Raw genomic sequence first — 19,736 nt, 5'->3', positions numbered from 1 at the left:
CACATTGATCGAATCCATGCCACGTCGTGTTGCGGCACTTCTACGTGCTCGTGGGGGCCCTACACGATATTAGGCAGGGATACCAGCTTTTTTGGCTCTTCAGTTTATGTGGACGGATCCTGGGGAAAAAGTCCCCTTGCCATGAGGCTAACCGTGTTAGGCTTTCGTTTTTTTCCTCTCCATGTGACGCAAAATGCGGGCTAGTTACATCAAAAAAGTCCTCGAAGGCAAATTTCTCACGATACTTGATCCATGAGTTCTCTTGCCTTCTGGATTGGGTTCAAAATTACATGGCTATGGATTTGAACGTTAGTAGTCGTAAACCCAAAAGTGACAGTTATAAAATAAAAAAGTGTACTCCAAGAAAAGCTTTCATGTGTTCAATAAGGAGTTTCTTTGTGTTCCGTTTTTCTATTTTTAAACATAAATACTACAAAAATATTGATTTAGAGATGATACTAAGGAGCAGTTTAGTGTACAGATATCTCCTATGGAGAAAAGGTGGCTTATTACTATCTTGCCCCAAACTAATCAACTTAAGTGAACTTTAAATAAAGGCGCTATTTGGAATGACGTCCGAGTTTTAAATCTTTGTGTAAGGAATTACTGAAAAATGAGAAAAAAAAGAAAAAGTAAACTAGATTAAAAAATTATGCTCCATTCAGTAAACAATAAAAAATATAGAAATTTAAAATTATTATAGCTTTCAAAGTTATATGAAATTATTAATGTTTTTAATTACATTTATTTTGAGTGTGTTCTGTAAATTTTAAAAAGAATAACAACCAAGAAAAATAAAATAATTTCAGCACTCAAAGTTGTTAATATTTTTTTTAATATATTTATTTTTAGAGTGATACGTAAATTTTGGAAAGATATACAATTAATAAAGACGCATGCACTAGGAGGCGATATCTTCATGCATAAATTTAAGAAGCCTGTCAACATATTCTTCATCTAGCTCAATGTCATGATGGCCTACTCCTTCTAACCACAGTGGCTCAACAGCTCTTGGACAATTTTTATATATGGTTTCCCCGTGAGTGAAGTCGACTAAATCATCTTCTGTACCATGGACAACCAAGACAGGTGCAGTCACTTTTCTCACTTTCCGTACGCTGTAAAAGTAAATTTAAAAAAAGTATTTAACAAAGAAATGTAAAATCTGAATAAAGAAATAATTATCTTCCTCGATAACTAATAAAATAAAAAATATATTATTGATCTTAAAATATATTATTGATTATCCATTAAAAAAGGTTTCCAGAGCCTCAGAAATGTTGAATTTCTCTGTAATTGTCTACAAGAAGGTCGTTATTCGGACCTTTGCCTTGATATAGCTGAAGCAGTTTGTAGGACCTTCTGTCCTACATATAGCGTCTTATTAATTTATTTTCCATGACCGAAACATGACAACCAACCAACTTACCATCTCTAAAACTTTTTGTACTCGAAGACAATTAACGAACAAATTTTAAGATTAATCATAAAAATCTATATGTTCATTCTTTATTAGCTTCTCCCAAATCGAGGGTATTTTCTTTAACTTATCAAGAGGAAAATTATTGTATTTTAAAAATATGTAAATACTAATTTATTTATTCAGAACAGTAAGGTCCCGCAGTGGACTGATCGCTTAAACACGGTTCCCAGCAGATCACCGAAGTCAAGCATCATCGAGTGCGGTCAGTGTGCGGGTGGGTGGCCACTTGTATCAGTCTGCATAGAGACCGAGGGTGCACGTTAAACTGTTCTACCGTAAAGTGCTCGTCTTCGCTTGCAGGTCGTCGAACTACCGAAGCGGGGATGCCATCCCTTCTGCAGAGGATCAAAATTGTGATGGCTTGTCTTCGGATCATCCTGGGGGATGTTCCCCAGACCGTCGCCGATAGCCTATTGTGCAGCTCTAGTGCGACGTAAATGAACTACAGCAGCAACAACAACAGAACAGTATGGTTAAGGATCCGAGGTTCTGTCTACAGATCAAAACAAGCCAATTATCTGAAAGATCTACCATCATGGAATCAAGAATTTAATGGTCTTGCTAGACATCATTTAGGGTGGGCAGATGACCGCCGAGACATTAAAAGAGACGATGTTAATGGTTTGAGCATAGATATGTGCTTTCAAAAATTTATGTTGGCTTTTTATTGAGTCTTTTGGTTTCAATTTCATTTATATGAATGACTACGCGCAACCACATAGATCTCAATATGTCGAAGATTTTCTGTATTGCTAATCTATTTACCGGAGGGATTGGCCATTCAATATCTTTAGACTTAAGTCTAAGAGACTTTAAAAATATATCAATTAATCATTATAAATAAGTCAAATATTTATAATGATCCAGAACTTGAAATGTCATATCAAAACAAAAATTATCAAATATTTATTCAAATAACTTTTTATTACACTTATAACTTTTTTAATGAAAAAAGCAATTTTTTTGTTTAAAAAAAAAGTACTAACTAACTTTCTACAGCACTCAAAACCAGCACCCAAAACTTCACTAATTCATTCAAAATAATTATGTTAGTCCCTTATATAGTTTTATGTTTTACTCTAATGTGGAATATTCTATTAAGAAATGGAGAAATTATAAAGATGGAGGTATAAACAAATACTGATAAATTTAATTTTTACTTTTGTACTTCGCGTGAAGAGTGGCGATATGACACATTTATATACATGCGGGATACTCATATTTTTCCCTAGGAAATTTCCATAAGATTGCTTGTTTTGTATAAATAATCGTTTCCACTTTTGTTGCAGCTCTTTTAATCTTGACAAATGGTAAAGATACATAAAAATTAAGTCATGATACTAACTCCTGCCGAGTAAACATTGAAATATTGGCGACTTTTGTAGAGCATATTTAAATTTGAACTATTATACATTAAAATTTTATGGTATAATTTTTTATGTATCTGGAGTTAAACTATGATTACAAATACATATAAGAGAAATAATAATAATAATAATTTGTTTCCATCACCCGCAAATGCAGAAGGTAACAATTTTAATGAAATAAAAATTTTAAATTCTCTTCCTATTTTATTTTTAATTCTGATTTCGTTTATCACTTTTTTGCACAAAATTCGTTAGAACATAGTTAATCTAAGAGGAGGTTTCCGTATCGTGATCTGTGGCAGCATAATTGCCAAGTCTTTGCAGCGTTCGGGCAGAGGCCAACGAGAAACTAAACAAAGCATCAGAGAAAGGGACCCACTCGAAAGGTATAGCATATAGCCACCCACACCTCCTAGAAGAACGAAGGCCTCAGCAAGGATCAATTCAGTAGTCCGACGTGAGGAACATAAACTGAGCAGTCGATAAAAAGGAAGAAAGATGTGACTACGTTAGGGCTACTAAGTTGCGCAGTGGTGGAAAATATGAAAGATGCCATTACGTTTGGACTACTAAAGGAACAAATTTCTTGTTTGTGGTAACCCGTGCTAAGGCCTTCTCTTTTGTAGGAGGTATTGAGCCCCCCCCCCCCGGCTAAGCATCTACATGCTTTTGTAAAAAAGAAAAAGAAAAAAAAAAAGAAGAAGAGAAAAAAGCAAGTTCAAAATCTATTTAGCGCCTCAGCGATTGAAGTTGGCGTGACAGATCACGATACAGAAATATCGCCATATCATATTTACCTGTTCATACAATCGAAAAATCTACAGTTATTGTCATTTGGGCAGACAAATCTTAAAGCTGACATAATGGGGGACTGAACTATGACGCCACCACACCTCACTTTAGACGCCAAATCAATTGTTGGCACTGTTCCGATGCTTTCCCCAAATAATATAATTTTTTGTGGATTTGGTTCATAGAATGCAAGTATGCAATCCCACGCAGCTTTGATGTCAGCGTAAATATTCTTTTCAGATGGTTTCCCGGTGCTTCTGCCATAACCTGAGTAATCATATGTTACGACATCACAACCAGTCTTCAAACTTAGATCTATACAAAAGTCAAAGACAGACCCAATATCATTAGCATTATTATGGCTGTAGAGAATAGTGTAGTTCTTGTTCTCGGTGCATTTTATAAACACTACAGCGATAATACTTCCTTTTGATGTTTGCATGAAGCGAGCATCTTGCTGTATTAGTTGATATAGGCTAGCATGACAAAATTCCGGTGATAAATAAAGGGCAAATCGATTTGAATTAGTTTGTGTTGGAATAAGCTCATATGTTTTAATAGCTGGTGGAAAAAAAGCTAACTTTGATACCCAACTTGACGGAAACGGGGGACAACAAACGATTCCACACAATTTTGTGTATGATATACAATTTTCAGAAGACATGTTTAAAATTTTCTTGTTGATGATTTGAAGAGCATTTTTTTTCACGGAGATGTGTTTCTAACTCTTTTAATTCCACTATTTTTCTCTTTTTGCTAAAACTGGTTGATAGGTACAAATATTGAGTTAACATAAGCATTGACACAGAACCTTAGTTCACATCTAGGATTCTACAATGTATCTGTTATAAAGAGAGTCGTAAAAAATAATAAATTATTTGCTTTCAAATCATAATATATATATATATATATATATATATATATATATATATATATATATATATATATATATATATATATATATATATATATATATTATATATATATATATATATATATATATATATATATATATATATATATATATATATATATATATATATATATATATATATATATATATATATATATATATATATATAAGAGAGAGAGAAAAAGAGATTTCTTGAGGTTATCTGGCAATAAACTGGTAAATCAATTCTTTTTAGTACTTTTGTAATCTTTTGACGATTCTACTAAGAGCTGAAAAGATTAAGCGCTAACCTTATAGAATAGTATTGAATAAAATTACAACTTAGTAACAAAATAAACTTTAAAATCTAAAAAATAATATATAGAAACAGATGTTTATAATGTACGTAAGCAATAAAATATAATATTTTATTAAATAAAATAATTAAAAAACTGTAATTTCATTCACAAGCATTTCTAAAATATACGTATAATAAATCTGTGTTACACAATGTAAAGGTTCAGAGATTCATGTTAAATCAAGGAGTTTCTAACTGTTTGTGCTAGCAACAACTATTGACCATTTCACGACCAATCAGAAAACAGTTAAACTCTATTTTAATGGAGATTTGAAACGGAAACTAAAGAGACTGATAACGGAAATGATACGTTTTTGATATTATCGTATTTGGGCAGTCATAAAAATGAACTTTGCAATAAGATAACTATTTATTAAAATTTTTTTAACAAAATTATCCTTTTATTCAATTTTTTTCTTAATAGAAAGTAATCATTAATATATTTTTATTCAACAACCTAGACGTGTGAGTGGAAACCAGTCTTATTGGAAAAGTTCCATTTGCACCTCCTACCTTATTAGCTTCTCATAGAATTTGAAAACAGTTGCTAAAATGTTTTATCTTTATTAAAAAATGGTTATTTTTTCTCATATTTTTTTACCTGCAACAGGTTTAAAATTATAAAGACAAAAAAGGAAGAAATTTTTTTAAAGACGCTTTCAGTAAATTTGAAACAATTCATAACCAACGGAAGGATTCATTAACAGTCAACGACAAGAAATAAGCTAACTTTTTCTCGCCATTGACTGTTAATGAATCTACACTTTTTACTACACTTGTGTTTTTGATCTTATTACGGGTGGTTGTGCACTATTGAGGGCTGTCCTCTCAGTTGCATATTATTTTTGTGCATTCTAAATTTGAACTTTTTATTATTAAAATTTATTTTGGAAAAAATTGACTTTTGTATGATTAATCTAATAGTTGAATCTTTTTTTTTTGTCTGAAATTCAAAAGCCTATGTATAAAAATGAAATATCTAATTTATCAGCTGTTACTTTACAATATAATTTTAAATTCAAACATAGAATAACATATTCTGCAAATGTGAATTAATATCGTCTAAATAATAAATTCTCCATCCATGCATCAACGCTTGGATAATTATTATATAATGACTTTAAAATATATGTTTCAAATTTGCCTTATAAAATTCACTTATATCTCTCAATTTGGTACTTGTGTCCACACATGTGACCTATAACGTCAGAGAGTCAGCTGATCGCGTAGAATCAAGATAGATGGCGTTTTAAAGTCGAGCTAAGTTCCATATAAGTTAGATTTCTTATTAACGTCATGTTAACTAAATACAACACTGTATCGCACATCAAATTTGTTAAACTGTAATTCTTTCTCTTTTATATCTCTTGCTAAGTTTTTCCACATAAGTTAGAATGTTAAATAACGTGAAATTTATTATAAACATATTGTTAATGTAAACAACCAATCAGGATCGAGATACCCACACTTCGTTACTTACAGCTGTACCATTCGGTACTTACAACTCGAAAAAAGTGAAGTAAAAAAATACTTGGCTTATAAATATCAGCATAATAATATAAAAAATATCATAATATAACAAATATAAATATCAGCACATGAATATAAAGAAATTACGCTTTCATATGTTATTTTATACAACATGTAGATTAAAATTCATAATTATTACTTAATTGACATATGAATCAAAACAATTTTGCAATGATGTTTTTGTTTTAATACATAACTTTAAACATGAAACGATAACAAGCTTAGAAATGCATTTTGTCATATGACATGATTATTATTTACAATAACTAAATTGTTATAACCCCCCATAACAAAGAATTAAAATAAAGAGAAGAAGACGAATTTATGAAGTTTCTTAGATACTTTGATTATTAAGGATTATAAGCAAATTAATGCAACAACCAAATGTAATTGTTTAATTTATCATAAATTAGTTAAACAATTACAAAATTGTATCCTATTAACGCGTTTTGTTAAATAAGTTTGGTTATTATGGTCAGTTGATTAGTTTATATCTGGCAATAATATTAATAACATTTCAAGCTTGTACTAGATTTATTCCTTTAATTCGAATTTTAAACTACGACTATAAAGAATTTTAAGTGTATTATAAAAAAAATGAGAATTTTTCAAAATGATATTTCTTTAGATTTGCCCTCTGAGAAAACCAGTCTGCCCCATTTTAGCAGAATATTATAAAATTTACCATGTTCACGACTTTATGGGAGCACACAAAGCACAGTATATTTTATCGAAGCACTTTGGGCAATGAATTTCGGCTAAATCAATAATAAAATGTGATTTTATTACCATGCAGTTTGGTAGTAAATTTGGTAAAATTTAGTAATTTTATCATACCTTAGAGCATGGCATAAAAATAATTTATTTATTTAAATTTAGTTTTAAATTTTGTATTTTTACCAAATGCGTAATGATAATAACTATAATTTTAAGGAATACCGCGTATATTTTGGTTTTATTCACAGAATCATTGTTTTTTTTTTATCAGAAATGTCGTAACGATACGGTACGGTAGTTTTACCAAACTTTTTTTCTGCGTGCATTGATGCGTAAATATAGTTTAAATTTAGTTTAGTCTAAGAGTATTTAGCGACAAAAAGAATGAAAATAGGGAATAAATTTGTATCCCTTCTTTAAAGTTTATCGTACATCGCGTTAGCAATTTTTGTTTTGCTCTCAATTTAATCTTAAAAATCTATCTTGTTCTAATAAAACACATTAATAGCATTACTTAACATTTAAATCTTTAGCAATGAATCGACCCAAAATTTTCGCAATAAATATTCCATATGCCTGAGGTATTTTACAAAAATTATTTGAAAATGGTTTCTCTAGATAAAATAAATGCACATTTTAATATAATATTCGAAACATTCATATTTTGCCTACTTAGGAAAGAGGGCAATGCGATTTTTGGTGATTATAAAACTTTTCTCAGCAAATTATTATCTGAATCGAGTACAACAATAGTACTTTTAAGTAATGCTAAACTAATTTAAATAAATTTTTTAATGCATGCTTATATGTACAACACAGTTTATTCGCAGAAATGATGTACTGTGTGCAAATAAATGCAATTACCAAATTTTGGTCGAGTTATTGAGTTTGCACTCTCGAAAATTCCATATCAAATTTTGATATAAAGTAACGGCACTTTAGATGCCTCATCCCTAAAATCAATTTTAAGTAAAACATTATAACTGTAATTTTTACGTTTATTTTTTATTAAATAGTGTGATTCAGTGATTTTATGGCAATTATTAGAATAAAAATGAAGGTCTTTTAGATCTTTTTTTCATAAATATGTTCTGGAAAAAATATTACGGTAAAAAGTACCGACATTCAGTGTATACTTTTGCAGCACTCTGAGTGCCAGTACTTTTTACCATGATTTTATCCCGACTTTTCTACAGAGTAGGATGATCTCTCTAATTCTCTTAATTGCTGAAGTGTTTAACCATAAATATACAATTTAATTTATGCGAAAAAAAATTTACAAATCTTAATTAAACACAAAAACGTATTTTACTAAATAAATGTAATTTTTTCTTGATAAACAAGGACTTTTGATTCTTAAAATATGGGAGGTGAAGGTGAAAACCTGGATAATATGGTTTCAACAGTTTTGTCAGAAAAGAAACTGCAGGTTTGGATTATTTATGTTAATTTAACTTTTTGCATATGCGTTCTCCCTAAAACAAATCGAGCGAACCATAAATGTTTTGCGCATTACTAAAAAAAAATCTCACATTTAAGGAAAATCCTATGTATATCATTACGATGAGATCCGTAAATGATTATAATCAATTAAGTTAATAAAGATTTTTTTCTTTATTAACTTAATTATTTTTAATTATAAGGTGTATACATTTATACATTTATTTAACTATGTAATTTTAGTTAGCAAAATCCGAAGTAAAAAATAGTTCATATATATTTGGAAAACGATTTATGCGTAAAAATTTGTATTTTTGAATTTTCATAATAATAATACAACTTTTAAGATTGTATAATTAACTTATTTTTTTACACTATGGCCAAAACAATTCTCAACAAATTTTTATTGCTATATTTTCATAAATATTGAATCACACTACATTGCAGAGAATAAAAATTAGATGAAGCAAAAATTAGATGACATAAAAATGTAAACCGAATAAAAATTACGAAAAGCGGAAAGACCTAGTATCGGTGTAAAACTGTTTTCACGGCAAATGCATTTTCTTCTCAGAGAAGTTTCTTCGTGCATTAGTACATACACAGCGTTCTCAAAACGGAGAATATTTTAAATGAATCAAATGAAGATTTATAATTTCATCCGACAGTTGGAAGAAACATTTGCAAATAACTCCAATCAATCATACATGTGTTTCGACTTTGGTCGCTGGTATTTATTGATTTTAACAACCGGATATGTTAGGGAAATTCAATATAATTGATGACAAACATTAACTTCCTTTTTGTATTATGTACTCACTAAATATTGAAAAGTAATTTAAAGGCGTGAAGTTGTCAAAAGAGTGTATTTGAAAAGTTAAAGATAAATGCTGTATTAATAAAGTTATGGTAAGGAATAACTTGATGATAATATTCTTTGCTACAGTATTTTTGCAGCATTTTAGCTAACATATACAGGAGTAGCTTAGAGGATGTTTGACAATTGAAATTAACATATCGGTTTTCAGGCTTGTTTTTATAACAAGGATACAAAAACTTGCTTATAACTAAATGCTAGAAGCATAATATGTAGTTGTTTTTCGTCAAGAAAATTGACGAACTTGATTTTGTTTTTAAAATGATGTGGACTTAAAGATGCTATGTCGTGTTTGTTGATTGTTACATTACCTCCATATAGAGATTTTTATTTATTTCTACTAAAACTTGGAGAGTATGAAAGCATGAATTAAATGTTGTTTTATACACTGAAGAGCCAAAAAAAACTGATACAGGCTTGAGTATGCAAATAAAGGGGTATGGAGCCAATCAAGGTACAGCGCTGCGATCGGCGACGCGTATATAAGACAACGAGTGTCTAGCACAGTTCTTAGAACGGTTACTGCTGCTACAATGCCAGGTTATACAGATTTAGGTGAGTTTGAACGTGGTGTTATAGTCGGCACACGGGAGATGGGACGTAGCATCTCCGAGATAGCAATGAAATTTGGATTTTCACGTACGACCATTCCACGGGTATACCGTGAGTATCGGAAATCCACCAAAATTCCCAGACATGAACATTATTGAACATATTTGGGATGCCTTGCAACGTGATGTTCAGAAAATATCCCTACACCCTCTTACTCTCACTGGTTTGTGGACAGCCCTGCAGGATTCATGGTGTCAATTATCTCCAGTACTACTTCGCACATTGATCGAATCCCTGCCACGTCGTGTTGCGGCACTTCTGCGTGCTCGCAGGGGCCCTACGCGATATTAGGCAGGTATACCAGTTTTTTTGGCTCTTCAGTGTATGATAGTTATGGTTATACGACACGACTGAGTGGAGATGATGAGTTAACTAGAATACAAATTCTGAAAATGGTATCTATGCCTTATCATTTATTGACAAATTGTTTATAAGGAATTATTAAACATAACTACTTAATATAATACATAAAAGAAAAACATAACGTTTACTTCTAATGTTGCTGCCGAGTGGTTAGCGTGCCTGACAGTGGGTCCGAATCCCTCCCAGGGCATGGATGTTTCTCTATGTGTTGTCCTCTGTTGTGTGAATGCAGACCATCCTATCAACTGACTTCTGTGGCGGTATGGCGTGGGTAATGTTGCTCGCCTCCGTGACTTTGGTTCACAGGTGCCATTATGATAATGTTACGATGGGTGCCGATAAATGAGCAACTTCCGGCATCTTCTGAGACGATGGACAAAAGTTCAGTGCCTGCAATTGTTTTAAAAAAAAGAAGAAAAAAAAACTTTTAATGTATTTTATATTACCTTGTTTTGATTGAGTACACATTTTTGCTTAATGTGATTAGAAGTTTTTGTTGCAAGAAATTTACATGCGGGCTATTAAACAAAAGAAATTTTAGAAACCATATTAGGAATTAGACTATATTTTCTTTCGTATTGAAAAAGTATAAAAAAAAATTTCTAAGAGACCTGTTCTTTTGTATAGCTACTTCTAAAATTAAGTTTTTCTTTGTACTTAATTACATGCAGGAGAGAGGAATTTAAGAGTTTCCACTGTAATGCTGAAAAAAAACGGTGATTTTTTTTAAAGTGCGGGAAAATTGCAACTTTTAGTGCCCCAATGCTTTTAACGACTGTAAACCTATCTCTTTGTCAGATGATGATTTTATAATTTTCTTTCATAATTATGATGCTAAAATGGGCATTATATCTTTCCTAGCTTTTAAAATTTCTTTAATTTCTTAAATTTTTTTTAATCATTCTTAATCGAATTTTAATTAAATTAACCCAATTATTTAATTTTAATTACATTTTATATAAAGGTAATATAAATGTTTTATTTTTTTCTTAACAATCAATGTAACTGCTAACTTTTTATTTCAGTACAAATGTAAAACTCATTAATTCAATGTCGCGGCTAAATCGAAAGCAGAATCTATTTATAACTCTTTATTTCAAACATCAAAAATGTTTCAGTTACATGATAATACTAATTCTAACAGTCTTTTTGGCCATTAGCTTTCACCAAATTATTTTCAAATTTAATATTGAGTAAGGGAGATTGGCTTCATTTTTGGCTATACGTTATTTTTTGATAAATTGCAAAATATGGATCTCTTCCCATGCTCCTAACTGTCCGTTGGGTATAATTCACTTACTTTAAGGACTGGGAGCCTAGACTCTTAGCCCAAGAGCTAATTAACGATTTTTCGAGAACAAGAATAATTCTCGTGATCCCTTTAAGAGACTTTCTTTATTTTTATAATTTTAAAATGTGGGCATGTTATACTGTAATAATGTAATTTAAGAGTTTCCACTGTAATGCTGAAAAAAACGGTGATTTTTTTTTTAAAGTGCTGGAAAATTGCAACTTTTAGTGCCCCAATCCTTTTAACGACTGTAAACTTATCTCTTTGTCAGATGCTGATTTTATAATTTTCTTTCATAATTATGATGCTAAAATGGGCAATATATCTTTCCTAGCTTTTAAAATTTCTTTAATTTCTTAAATTTTTTTAATCATTCTTAATCGAATTTTAATTAAATTAACCCAATTATTTAATTTTAATTACATTTTATATAAAGGTAATATAAATGTTTTATTTTTTTCTTAACAATCAATGTAACTGCTAACTTTTTATTTCAGTACAAATGTAAAACTCATTAATTCAATGTCGCGGCTAAATCGAAAGCAGAATCTATTTATAACTCTTTATTTCAAACATCAAAAATGTTTCAGTTACATGATAATACTAATTCTAACAGTCTTTTTGGCCATTAGCTTTCACCAAATTATTTTCAAATTTAATATTGAGTAAGGGAGATTGGCTTCATTTTTGGCTATAAGTTATTTTTTGATAAATTGCAAAATATGGATCTCTTCCCATGCTCCTAACTGTCCGTTGGGTATAATTCACTTACTTTAAGGACTGGGAGCCTAGACTCTTAGCCCAAGAGCTAATTAACGATTTTTCGAGAACAAGAATAATTCTCGTGATCCCTTTAAGAGACTTTCTTTATTTTTATAATTTTAAAATGTGGGCATGTTATACTGTAATAATGTAATTTAAGAGTTTCCACTGTAATGCTGAAAAAAACGGTGATTTTTTTTTTAAAGTGCTGGAAAATTGCAACTTTTAGTGCCCCAATCCTTTTAACGACTGTAAACTTATCTCTTTGTCAGATGCTGATTTTATAATTTTCTTTCATAATTATGATGCTAAAATGGGCAATATATCTTTCCTAGCTTTTAAAATTTCTTTAATTTCTTAAATTTTTTTTAATCATTCTTAATCGAATTTTAATTAAATTATATTTACATAATAAATCAATTTTCTTAAATGATATTATTTATTTTTCTGGGAAAAATATCCCTCCCTCATATCCAAATTAAAATGTATCTGAAGTGGCCAAAAATTATGCTTGAATTCTGCAAAGAAACTACATCTACCATACAGTAAAGAATTTGGACTCAACTGATATGAAAATAATTAAACTTATAATTTTTTGTAATCGTTAGGATATTTATTTAATAAAATGCTTGAATTTTTTCCCCAAAGAATGACGAGTGGTAAGAGAGGCAAAAGGGTATATTTTTTCTTAGGACCTAAAATAAATTGTAATTAGATTTAATGGTTTTAGCTTTTCTATATCATTCTTGCTTTCTCATTCTAGTAAATTTATTTTCGTGTATATTAAAATACATATTTATACGTTTTGTTTACAACTCTTCCAAACAATTATTTAAAAACAAATGTAATTTCTTTTCTCTTATTACATAAAAGCTTATGATAAATTAACTTACTATGATAAATGACTATGACTATGATAAACTTAACTATGATAAATTATAATAAATTAAATTAATATTATTTTTCGTTGTTCATTATAAAACGTTTCATTATGTTCATACATCACAATTGAATAAAAACAACTAGTGGGCTGCGCCCTCTGCTCGCTAACGCTAGACAACCCCCGAAAATTGCTACGCAATCTTATACGGTTTGCTTCACAAACCAAGCTCGCTTTGCTCGCTACTAACTTAGGTACATTGCTAACGCACAAAATTCTAAGAATTCAAAACAATCATTCAAATCCATATAACAACTTTTTTTTAAAAAAAAATTACATGTTTTTAGTAAATACTATATCATTAAAATAAATTTGAATTCAAATAAAGACTCATTGACTGAGACTCATTTTTCAATGAATAACTAATAAATTCAATGAATAAAAATAAATTCGTGATATAAATCAAAAATCGTCAAATAAATTCGTAATACATAAATTCGTGAAAAAAAGCGCTTTCGACAAAATACTAAAATAGAGCTCTATCGACAAAGGCTACTCACTTCTGCCTAGCTTAATAGTATGTGATTGCCGCAGCTGAACTGTTATTTCAGTTTCCGTTTTTAAAAGCGCTATATGTTGAGCCACCTCAGCTAGATTTGGCCTGTGACATTTTTAGGGTCAATCATTGGTCGATTTTTTAGTGTTGCCATTCGGGGAGTTGTAATGAGGCTTTTTTTGTCACCGTGTAAGAGAAAAATATACATATAGATATTAACTGAAATAAAGAAAAATGTGACAGAAACACTGAATTCTGCTTGAACTGCAAATTCTCAGCATTTTTATCAAACGTAATATAGAACTCTGCTATAACTTGGGTAAGAGAACGCGTTTCTATAATGTTGCAAAGGAAAATCATAAGTTTTATTAATCTAGGTGTTATTCTCAATTTATTAAAAATAAAAAACTTAAGGATGGTGGCTGAGTGTTAGCGCATTGCGCTCTCTTGCCATAGGTCCTGGATTTGATCCTCGGCCTGGGCAAGGTTGACTCAGCCTTTCACCCCGTCAGTGGGTCGATGAATGAGTACCAAGCATGCTTGGAAACTAAACATTGGGGGTTCCGCGTTCGGCTGACCACCTAACCGGAACATCTGCTCCTGCACCCCAGAAGTCAAGGTCAAGAAAACTGAGACTGGCCCTCTATGGGCTCAGTGGCGCGACAGCTCATAGAGGGTCAGATAGTAGGCTTTGGCTCTCTATCGGCTGTCGGACCACTGAGCTTAGTTTAGAACTTAAGTATACTATGCACCATGCATGACAAGAAAAGTTTCAAGCTAAAACTTTTTTCATAATACTTACTATTTTTACTTTCAAAGACGTACACAATTCTCTATTTTAATATTTGATACTTTTTCGATTACAGGAAACATTCAACGTAATTTGTTTTCATCCACATTCTTACAGATCCCTAGTCTAAAGATTTTTAGGATTACCCTAAGGATTTTGAACTATTTTTCCTTTTGTTACAAATATTAGCAGCAAGTTTAACAAGAATAAACAATTCCAATATCTCATTAATAGTTAATCGTAAAACAGCAAATTAAGTTACGTTTAATTGCTGCTTGATTTAATTTTTACCAGTTCCGTCCCACAACAGTCACCAATGTCTCTTAATCATATACGGAGAAAAAAAATTCTGGTAAAATTTTTATATTAAAAAAATTTTTTTGCTAGGGATTTATCCAACAACAATCTGTGTATACGTACTGCTATATGGTATTCTTTGCCATTTAACCAGATGTTAATAAATAATTAAAAAAATACTTAATAATTAATTCATAATTTAAAAATATACTTTATAAGTCATTCGTAAATCTTCAATATGAGTTGTTTATACCAATATGTGCGTATTGGTAACAAATCGGCAAAGAAATCACCAATACTTTAGCCCAATAAGCGAAAAATATTTTACATAAATTTTGTAAGTTATTATTTAACTTCACCTGAAACGCAAAAATATATTTTTTCCTAGGTAAAACTCTTAAAATCATTATTTTTTTTTTTTTAACGGAGAATCATACATTTTAAATGATGCTAAAATCAAAATATTTCTTAAATCACAAAAATAATAGGATTCAATCACTCTTCAAACTCTATTCATCACAACTATTTCTGCCAATATATTAACAATATTAATTAGAAAAAACCGGAAGAATTAAAACAAGCTTTAAAAAATGCCGCCATCTTTTAACAATTTATCAACAAATCAAGAGTGTTGATAATCGAAATAATATCGATCATTTTTTTACATCAACAATTTTACAGCTATAGTATTTAAGTGTTTGTACAAACAAATATCTCGTCCACGCTTAGTAGACGACAATCATCAAGTTCTTGCAATCTTTTAATCTCCCTCTTCCTCTTCATCCCCGACGTCATTCACAGGCTGTGCGATCCCCCGACAATCTGACTGTCACCCTCCCTCCCCACTTAATTGCGCATGCGTGCTCTGAGTTCATTAGAACGCAGGTGATAGGTAGAACTTTTTTGTAGTTACGCGCTTGCGCAAATGAAGCATAAAAGTGTTGGTACACAGCGGTATTTACTTCTTTTAATACTCATTAGTATTGATACAGAAATTTAAATTAATACTTTATAGTATTCGATTTAAATAATTTAAGAGAACGAAGTTCAACTTTTTTTTTTAAGAAGAGATATTTTTCAAGAAGTGATTTAAGTTTGGAGTGAATAAAATATTTTATTCGGTTACAGTTAAGTACTAGAGACAAAAAGTAAGTTTATGTTTGAAATAAAAATGTAATAGAACTTTTTGGTTTCCTTTTATATGTTTCACATTTTAATTGCTTAATAATCTATTTTTATATATTTCAATTGATTTTTTTTAAATTTACATAAAACCAAAACTAATCTGTTTATTTTCCTATATTTTTTTTAATAGAAGTCCATTTAAGAATTTTTCTGTATCTTTTTAAACTTCTGATTCATATCCCTGCGTTGACGGAAAACTTGTTTTAACAAATGTATATTTTTTTTTAATTATGTTATTTAAACTATCAAGTTACCGCGTTAACTCTTTAGGTAAATTAATTACTTATTTATCATATTATTCTCAATGCTTCTTCCAACTACCAAATTCAAAATAATAAAAAAATCTAATCTGTTCAAATTAATAATTCTTGAGAGGTTTTTCTCTTAACGCCCAGAGTATTCCGATTAAAGGTGTAATTTATTAAAACTCATTTTTTATATTGCAATTTAGTTTTTATAAAAATATAATTTCATTTTAAATGGTATTTGTTTCATTTTTACAATCTGTCTCTCTTAACGTTTCAAAAATAAATCTATTCTTTATCTTTTAAAAAACAGAGAAGAAAAATCCTTTCTATCTTTTTTGAAAAGATAGAAAATAAATGTTTGCATTCGAGTAATGCAAAAATGATTTTGAAGAATTTTTTTTCTTTTTTACAGTAATTTGTTTTTAGTTATTCGAAAAGATTAAATCGCTTCATAGCTTTTTCAACAAGATTATCCTATTAATGCGGTATCATTATTTGATGAACATAGAATTTTGAATTATTAACTCATTTATTTGTTTTTTTTTTTAATTTTAATTTCATGCATGAATAATTTCAAATTTAGCTAAAAAGTATGATATGTGACAAATAAGTGATTCGATATCGATTATAAGTAATTGAGCTTCGAAACATCACGAAGTGATTTAAAATACATTATCTTTTATTGTATGTCTCCTTATTTAGAGAATTTTTAAGAAACCAAGTTACATTATGATCTTTCATAGGCTCATACCATGACATAGATTGAGATATTTTCCAGAAAAGGAGCGACAAAGCTTCGAAAAATAAAAATTAAAACACTTAAAATGAAAGAGAAATTTTACACATCGTTTCGTGTAAACGGAAAAACATACATATTTTTTTCATCAATCCTGTTTTCCAAAAATGATTCTTCCTACGAAATTCATTGTATTATTTTATTAATTACCACTTAAATTGTTTTCCTTATATTAATTTATTTTCAGTTCGAAAACGAAAAGTGAAAGTTTTATTTCGTTTTATGCAATACTCAATGTTTCACAAACAATGTTGATTTCAAATGATTTCCATAATGATTAATAATTTATTTTTAGTTCGAAAACGAAAAGTGAAAGTTTTATTTCGTTTTATGCAATACTCAATGTTTTATGAACAATGTTGATTCTTGGGTTATGAGGCCCCTTTTGCCATTAATTTTGGGTCACGTTTAAAAAAAATAGAGGACTTTCAGCCTCTTATTGCATCGGATGCTCTTGGGTATTCAAAAACGCCGCTTAAACAAGATTTTCAAAGCATTTCGACATTAATACGTCGATATGTAATGTGGTTGTAGACTAAACTTCACATAATTTTGGATCTATGGCTTAAATTAATTTCAGATTAATACATTGCATTTATTACGGGTTGAGGTGGGGATCTAGGATGTACTAATTCACATTATTCAAAGCAATTAATTATTTTACAATAATAACGTTTCGAAATTAGTTTTTTTTAATAAGTTAAAATTTAAGACTCTTTATATGCTGGAGGAGAAAAAAAGAAAGACATCTTAAAAAAAAATCTGTAAAACTTTTCAGCAATTTTTATAAATAGTTAGATTTAACTATTTTTTCACTCAACAATAGTAACGTGTAATCGATTTAGGAAGTAGGATTATGCGTTTAAACGCAGCAACAGACTATGTTCGAAAATTTTTAACGGCGTTGTTGTATCACTTGAAAAATATGCTGATTGTTTTGCTTTGGTTGTTTCGCATTTTCAGAAACATCTTCGCTTCGCTAAGCCAAGTGCTCGCTCCGTTCACCGATCCCAAAGATCGCATATTTTATTGTTTTTTGTTTCCATATTTTATTTATAATATTAATATTTTATTGTTTCATGAAACTACAAACTTTTTTTTATTTAAAAATAAAAATTATACAATTAAAGAGTCAAAAGAGTTTCATTCTATTTACTCAGATATAGTTTTACATAATTAATTTTCGATGCTATTGAGATTGGGATAGGTTGTTATTTCAACTTAATCATATTTTTGAAATTATTTTTGAACATATTTTTGAAATTATTTTTTTACTTTTTGGTCATAAAATTTCGTTAAATATTTTTTGCCAACTAGATTTTTTTTGCAAAAATGTGGACAATAAATTCCTAATATTTATTTGGAATTTTTTAATAGTTAGTTTGCATTCTTCATTTTAATCACATATGTTGATTGAAAACAGCTTCTAAAAAAATTATTATTAAAGTAAGTCAATTTAAATTCAAAACAAAAAATAACTTTTCAACTTTGCAAGGATAGTAAAATGGTAACGAAATATCTTTATCATAAATTGCTTCAAAATTAAGGTACATCATGCAACTGTATTATATCATAATTAAGGAATGACTCATTTTGTTTAAATCATTTACATTTGTATAATAATCAAAAGCATATACATAATAATGAAAGAGAATAATGTTAAAGAAAGGTTATAAACTTTAAACAAGGAAAAAATTAATAGTTTGTTAGTAAATACCGAATTTTTTTTATTAGTTTCATTCTAACTACCGCGAAAGATATTAGTATATACTTTGTACACTAAATATCATATCACTTGATTTTTCTGTTAAAACAAAATTCACGAAACGATACTAGCAACTATTTTCTAATGGCAAAAGCAGGTACTTTCTTTTTTGCGCATTATTTAAAGCTCGCCAATCCTGATAAAAAATTTTAAGTAAGTAATATTGAATTAGTATTTACAATTTATATATTTATGTTTTAATTAATAAACAAGTTTGAAATGCATTAAATAAAAGCTTTCATACGTTAAAATATTCACATTATTTATCATAATCTTATCGCTTAAAAAAATTAGTAGAACTTAAATAATCTAATATTTTATTATAAAAAGTTAATATAAATTATTATTATTTATTTTTTAATTAAATTTAAGTCCAAAAATATGCATCGTGTGACCTAGAAAAAATTTTACAATTTATTTTTCGAAAAAAACTAAATTCAGTAATTATCACATTTAATTTAATTCCTTTTTGTATAAAGTTCTGTTTTCGCTTAAAATCAATTTCAAAACACTGATTCAATCAAAAGTTAATTTTAATTCAATAAGTAAATTGACAATTCAAAAAGTAAAGTCCGTATTTCAAAAAGTAAATTTGTGAAAATTACAATTTGTGAAAAAAAAAAATCGTTGAAATTCAAGGTTTTAAATGCCATAGAAAATTTCCGAAGTTTTTCTAAAATATGTGATTTAGGTTTCTAATATGAAATCTGACGTTAAATAATCAATAATTAAAAT

The 19,736-nt window shown here is 29.2% G+C and overlaps 2 protein-coding genes across 4 annotated transcripts in view; one reads left to right on the top strand and one right to left on the bottom strand.

The window, feature by feature from the left end:
• Positions 1–852: 852 nt before the first annotated feature.
• LOC107453589 (alpha/beta hydrolase domain-containing protein 17C) overlaps positions 853–19,736 on the bottom strand; it is a 54,103-nt gene continuing 35,219 nt past the window's right edge. Inside the window, exons 1-2 of one of the 2 annotated variants that reach the window (XM_043047164.3) lie at positions 3,648–4,429; positions 853–1,118 (exon numbers count right to left, since the gene is read on the bottom strand). In XM_043047164.3, coding sequence (XP_042903098.1) covers positions 902–1,118; positions 3,648–4,306 — 876 coding nt within the window. In that variant the 5' untranslated portion in view covers positions 4,307–4,429 and the 3' untranslated portion in view covers positions 853–901. Of the gene's footprint in view, positions 1,119–3,647; positions 4,430–10,559; positions 10,822–19,736 lie in introns of those variants that run through there. The other variant, XR_001585355.5, reaches the window with a different exon arrangement.
• The window catches only part of LOC107453590 (uncharacterized), an 87,372-nt gene continuing 68,706 nt past the window's right edge, over positions 1,071–19,736 (top strand). The window contains exon 1 of one of the 2 annotated variants that reach the window (XM_016070466.4): positions 1,071–1,089. The gene's annotated coding sequence lies outside the window, so the exon portion shown is untranslated. Of the gene's footprint in view, positions 1,090–15,923; positions 16,156–19,736 lie in introns of those variants that run through there. The other variant, XM_016070465.4, reaches the window with a different exon arrangement.

The sequence above is a fragment of the Parasteatoda tepidariorum genome, chromosome 1 (assembly GCF_982258835.1).
Source record: "Parasteatoda tepidariorum strain Cologne lab strain chromosome 1, Ptep-v5.0, whole genome shotgun sequence".
In the NCBI taxonomy this organism is placed as follows: Eukaryota; Metazoa; Arthropoda; class Arachnida; order Araneae; family Theridiidae; genus Parasteatoda; species Parasteatoda tepidariorum.
The sequence above is the reverse complement of the archived record's forward strand: the minus strand, read 5'-3'. Positions and strand labels throughout refer to the sequence as shown.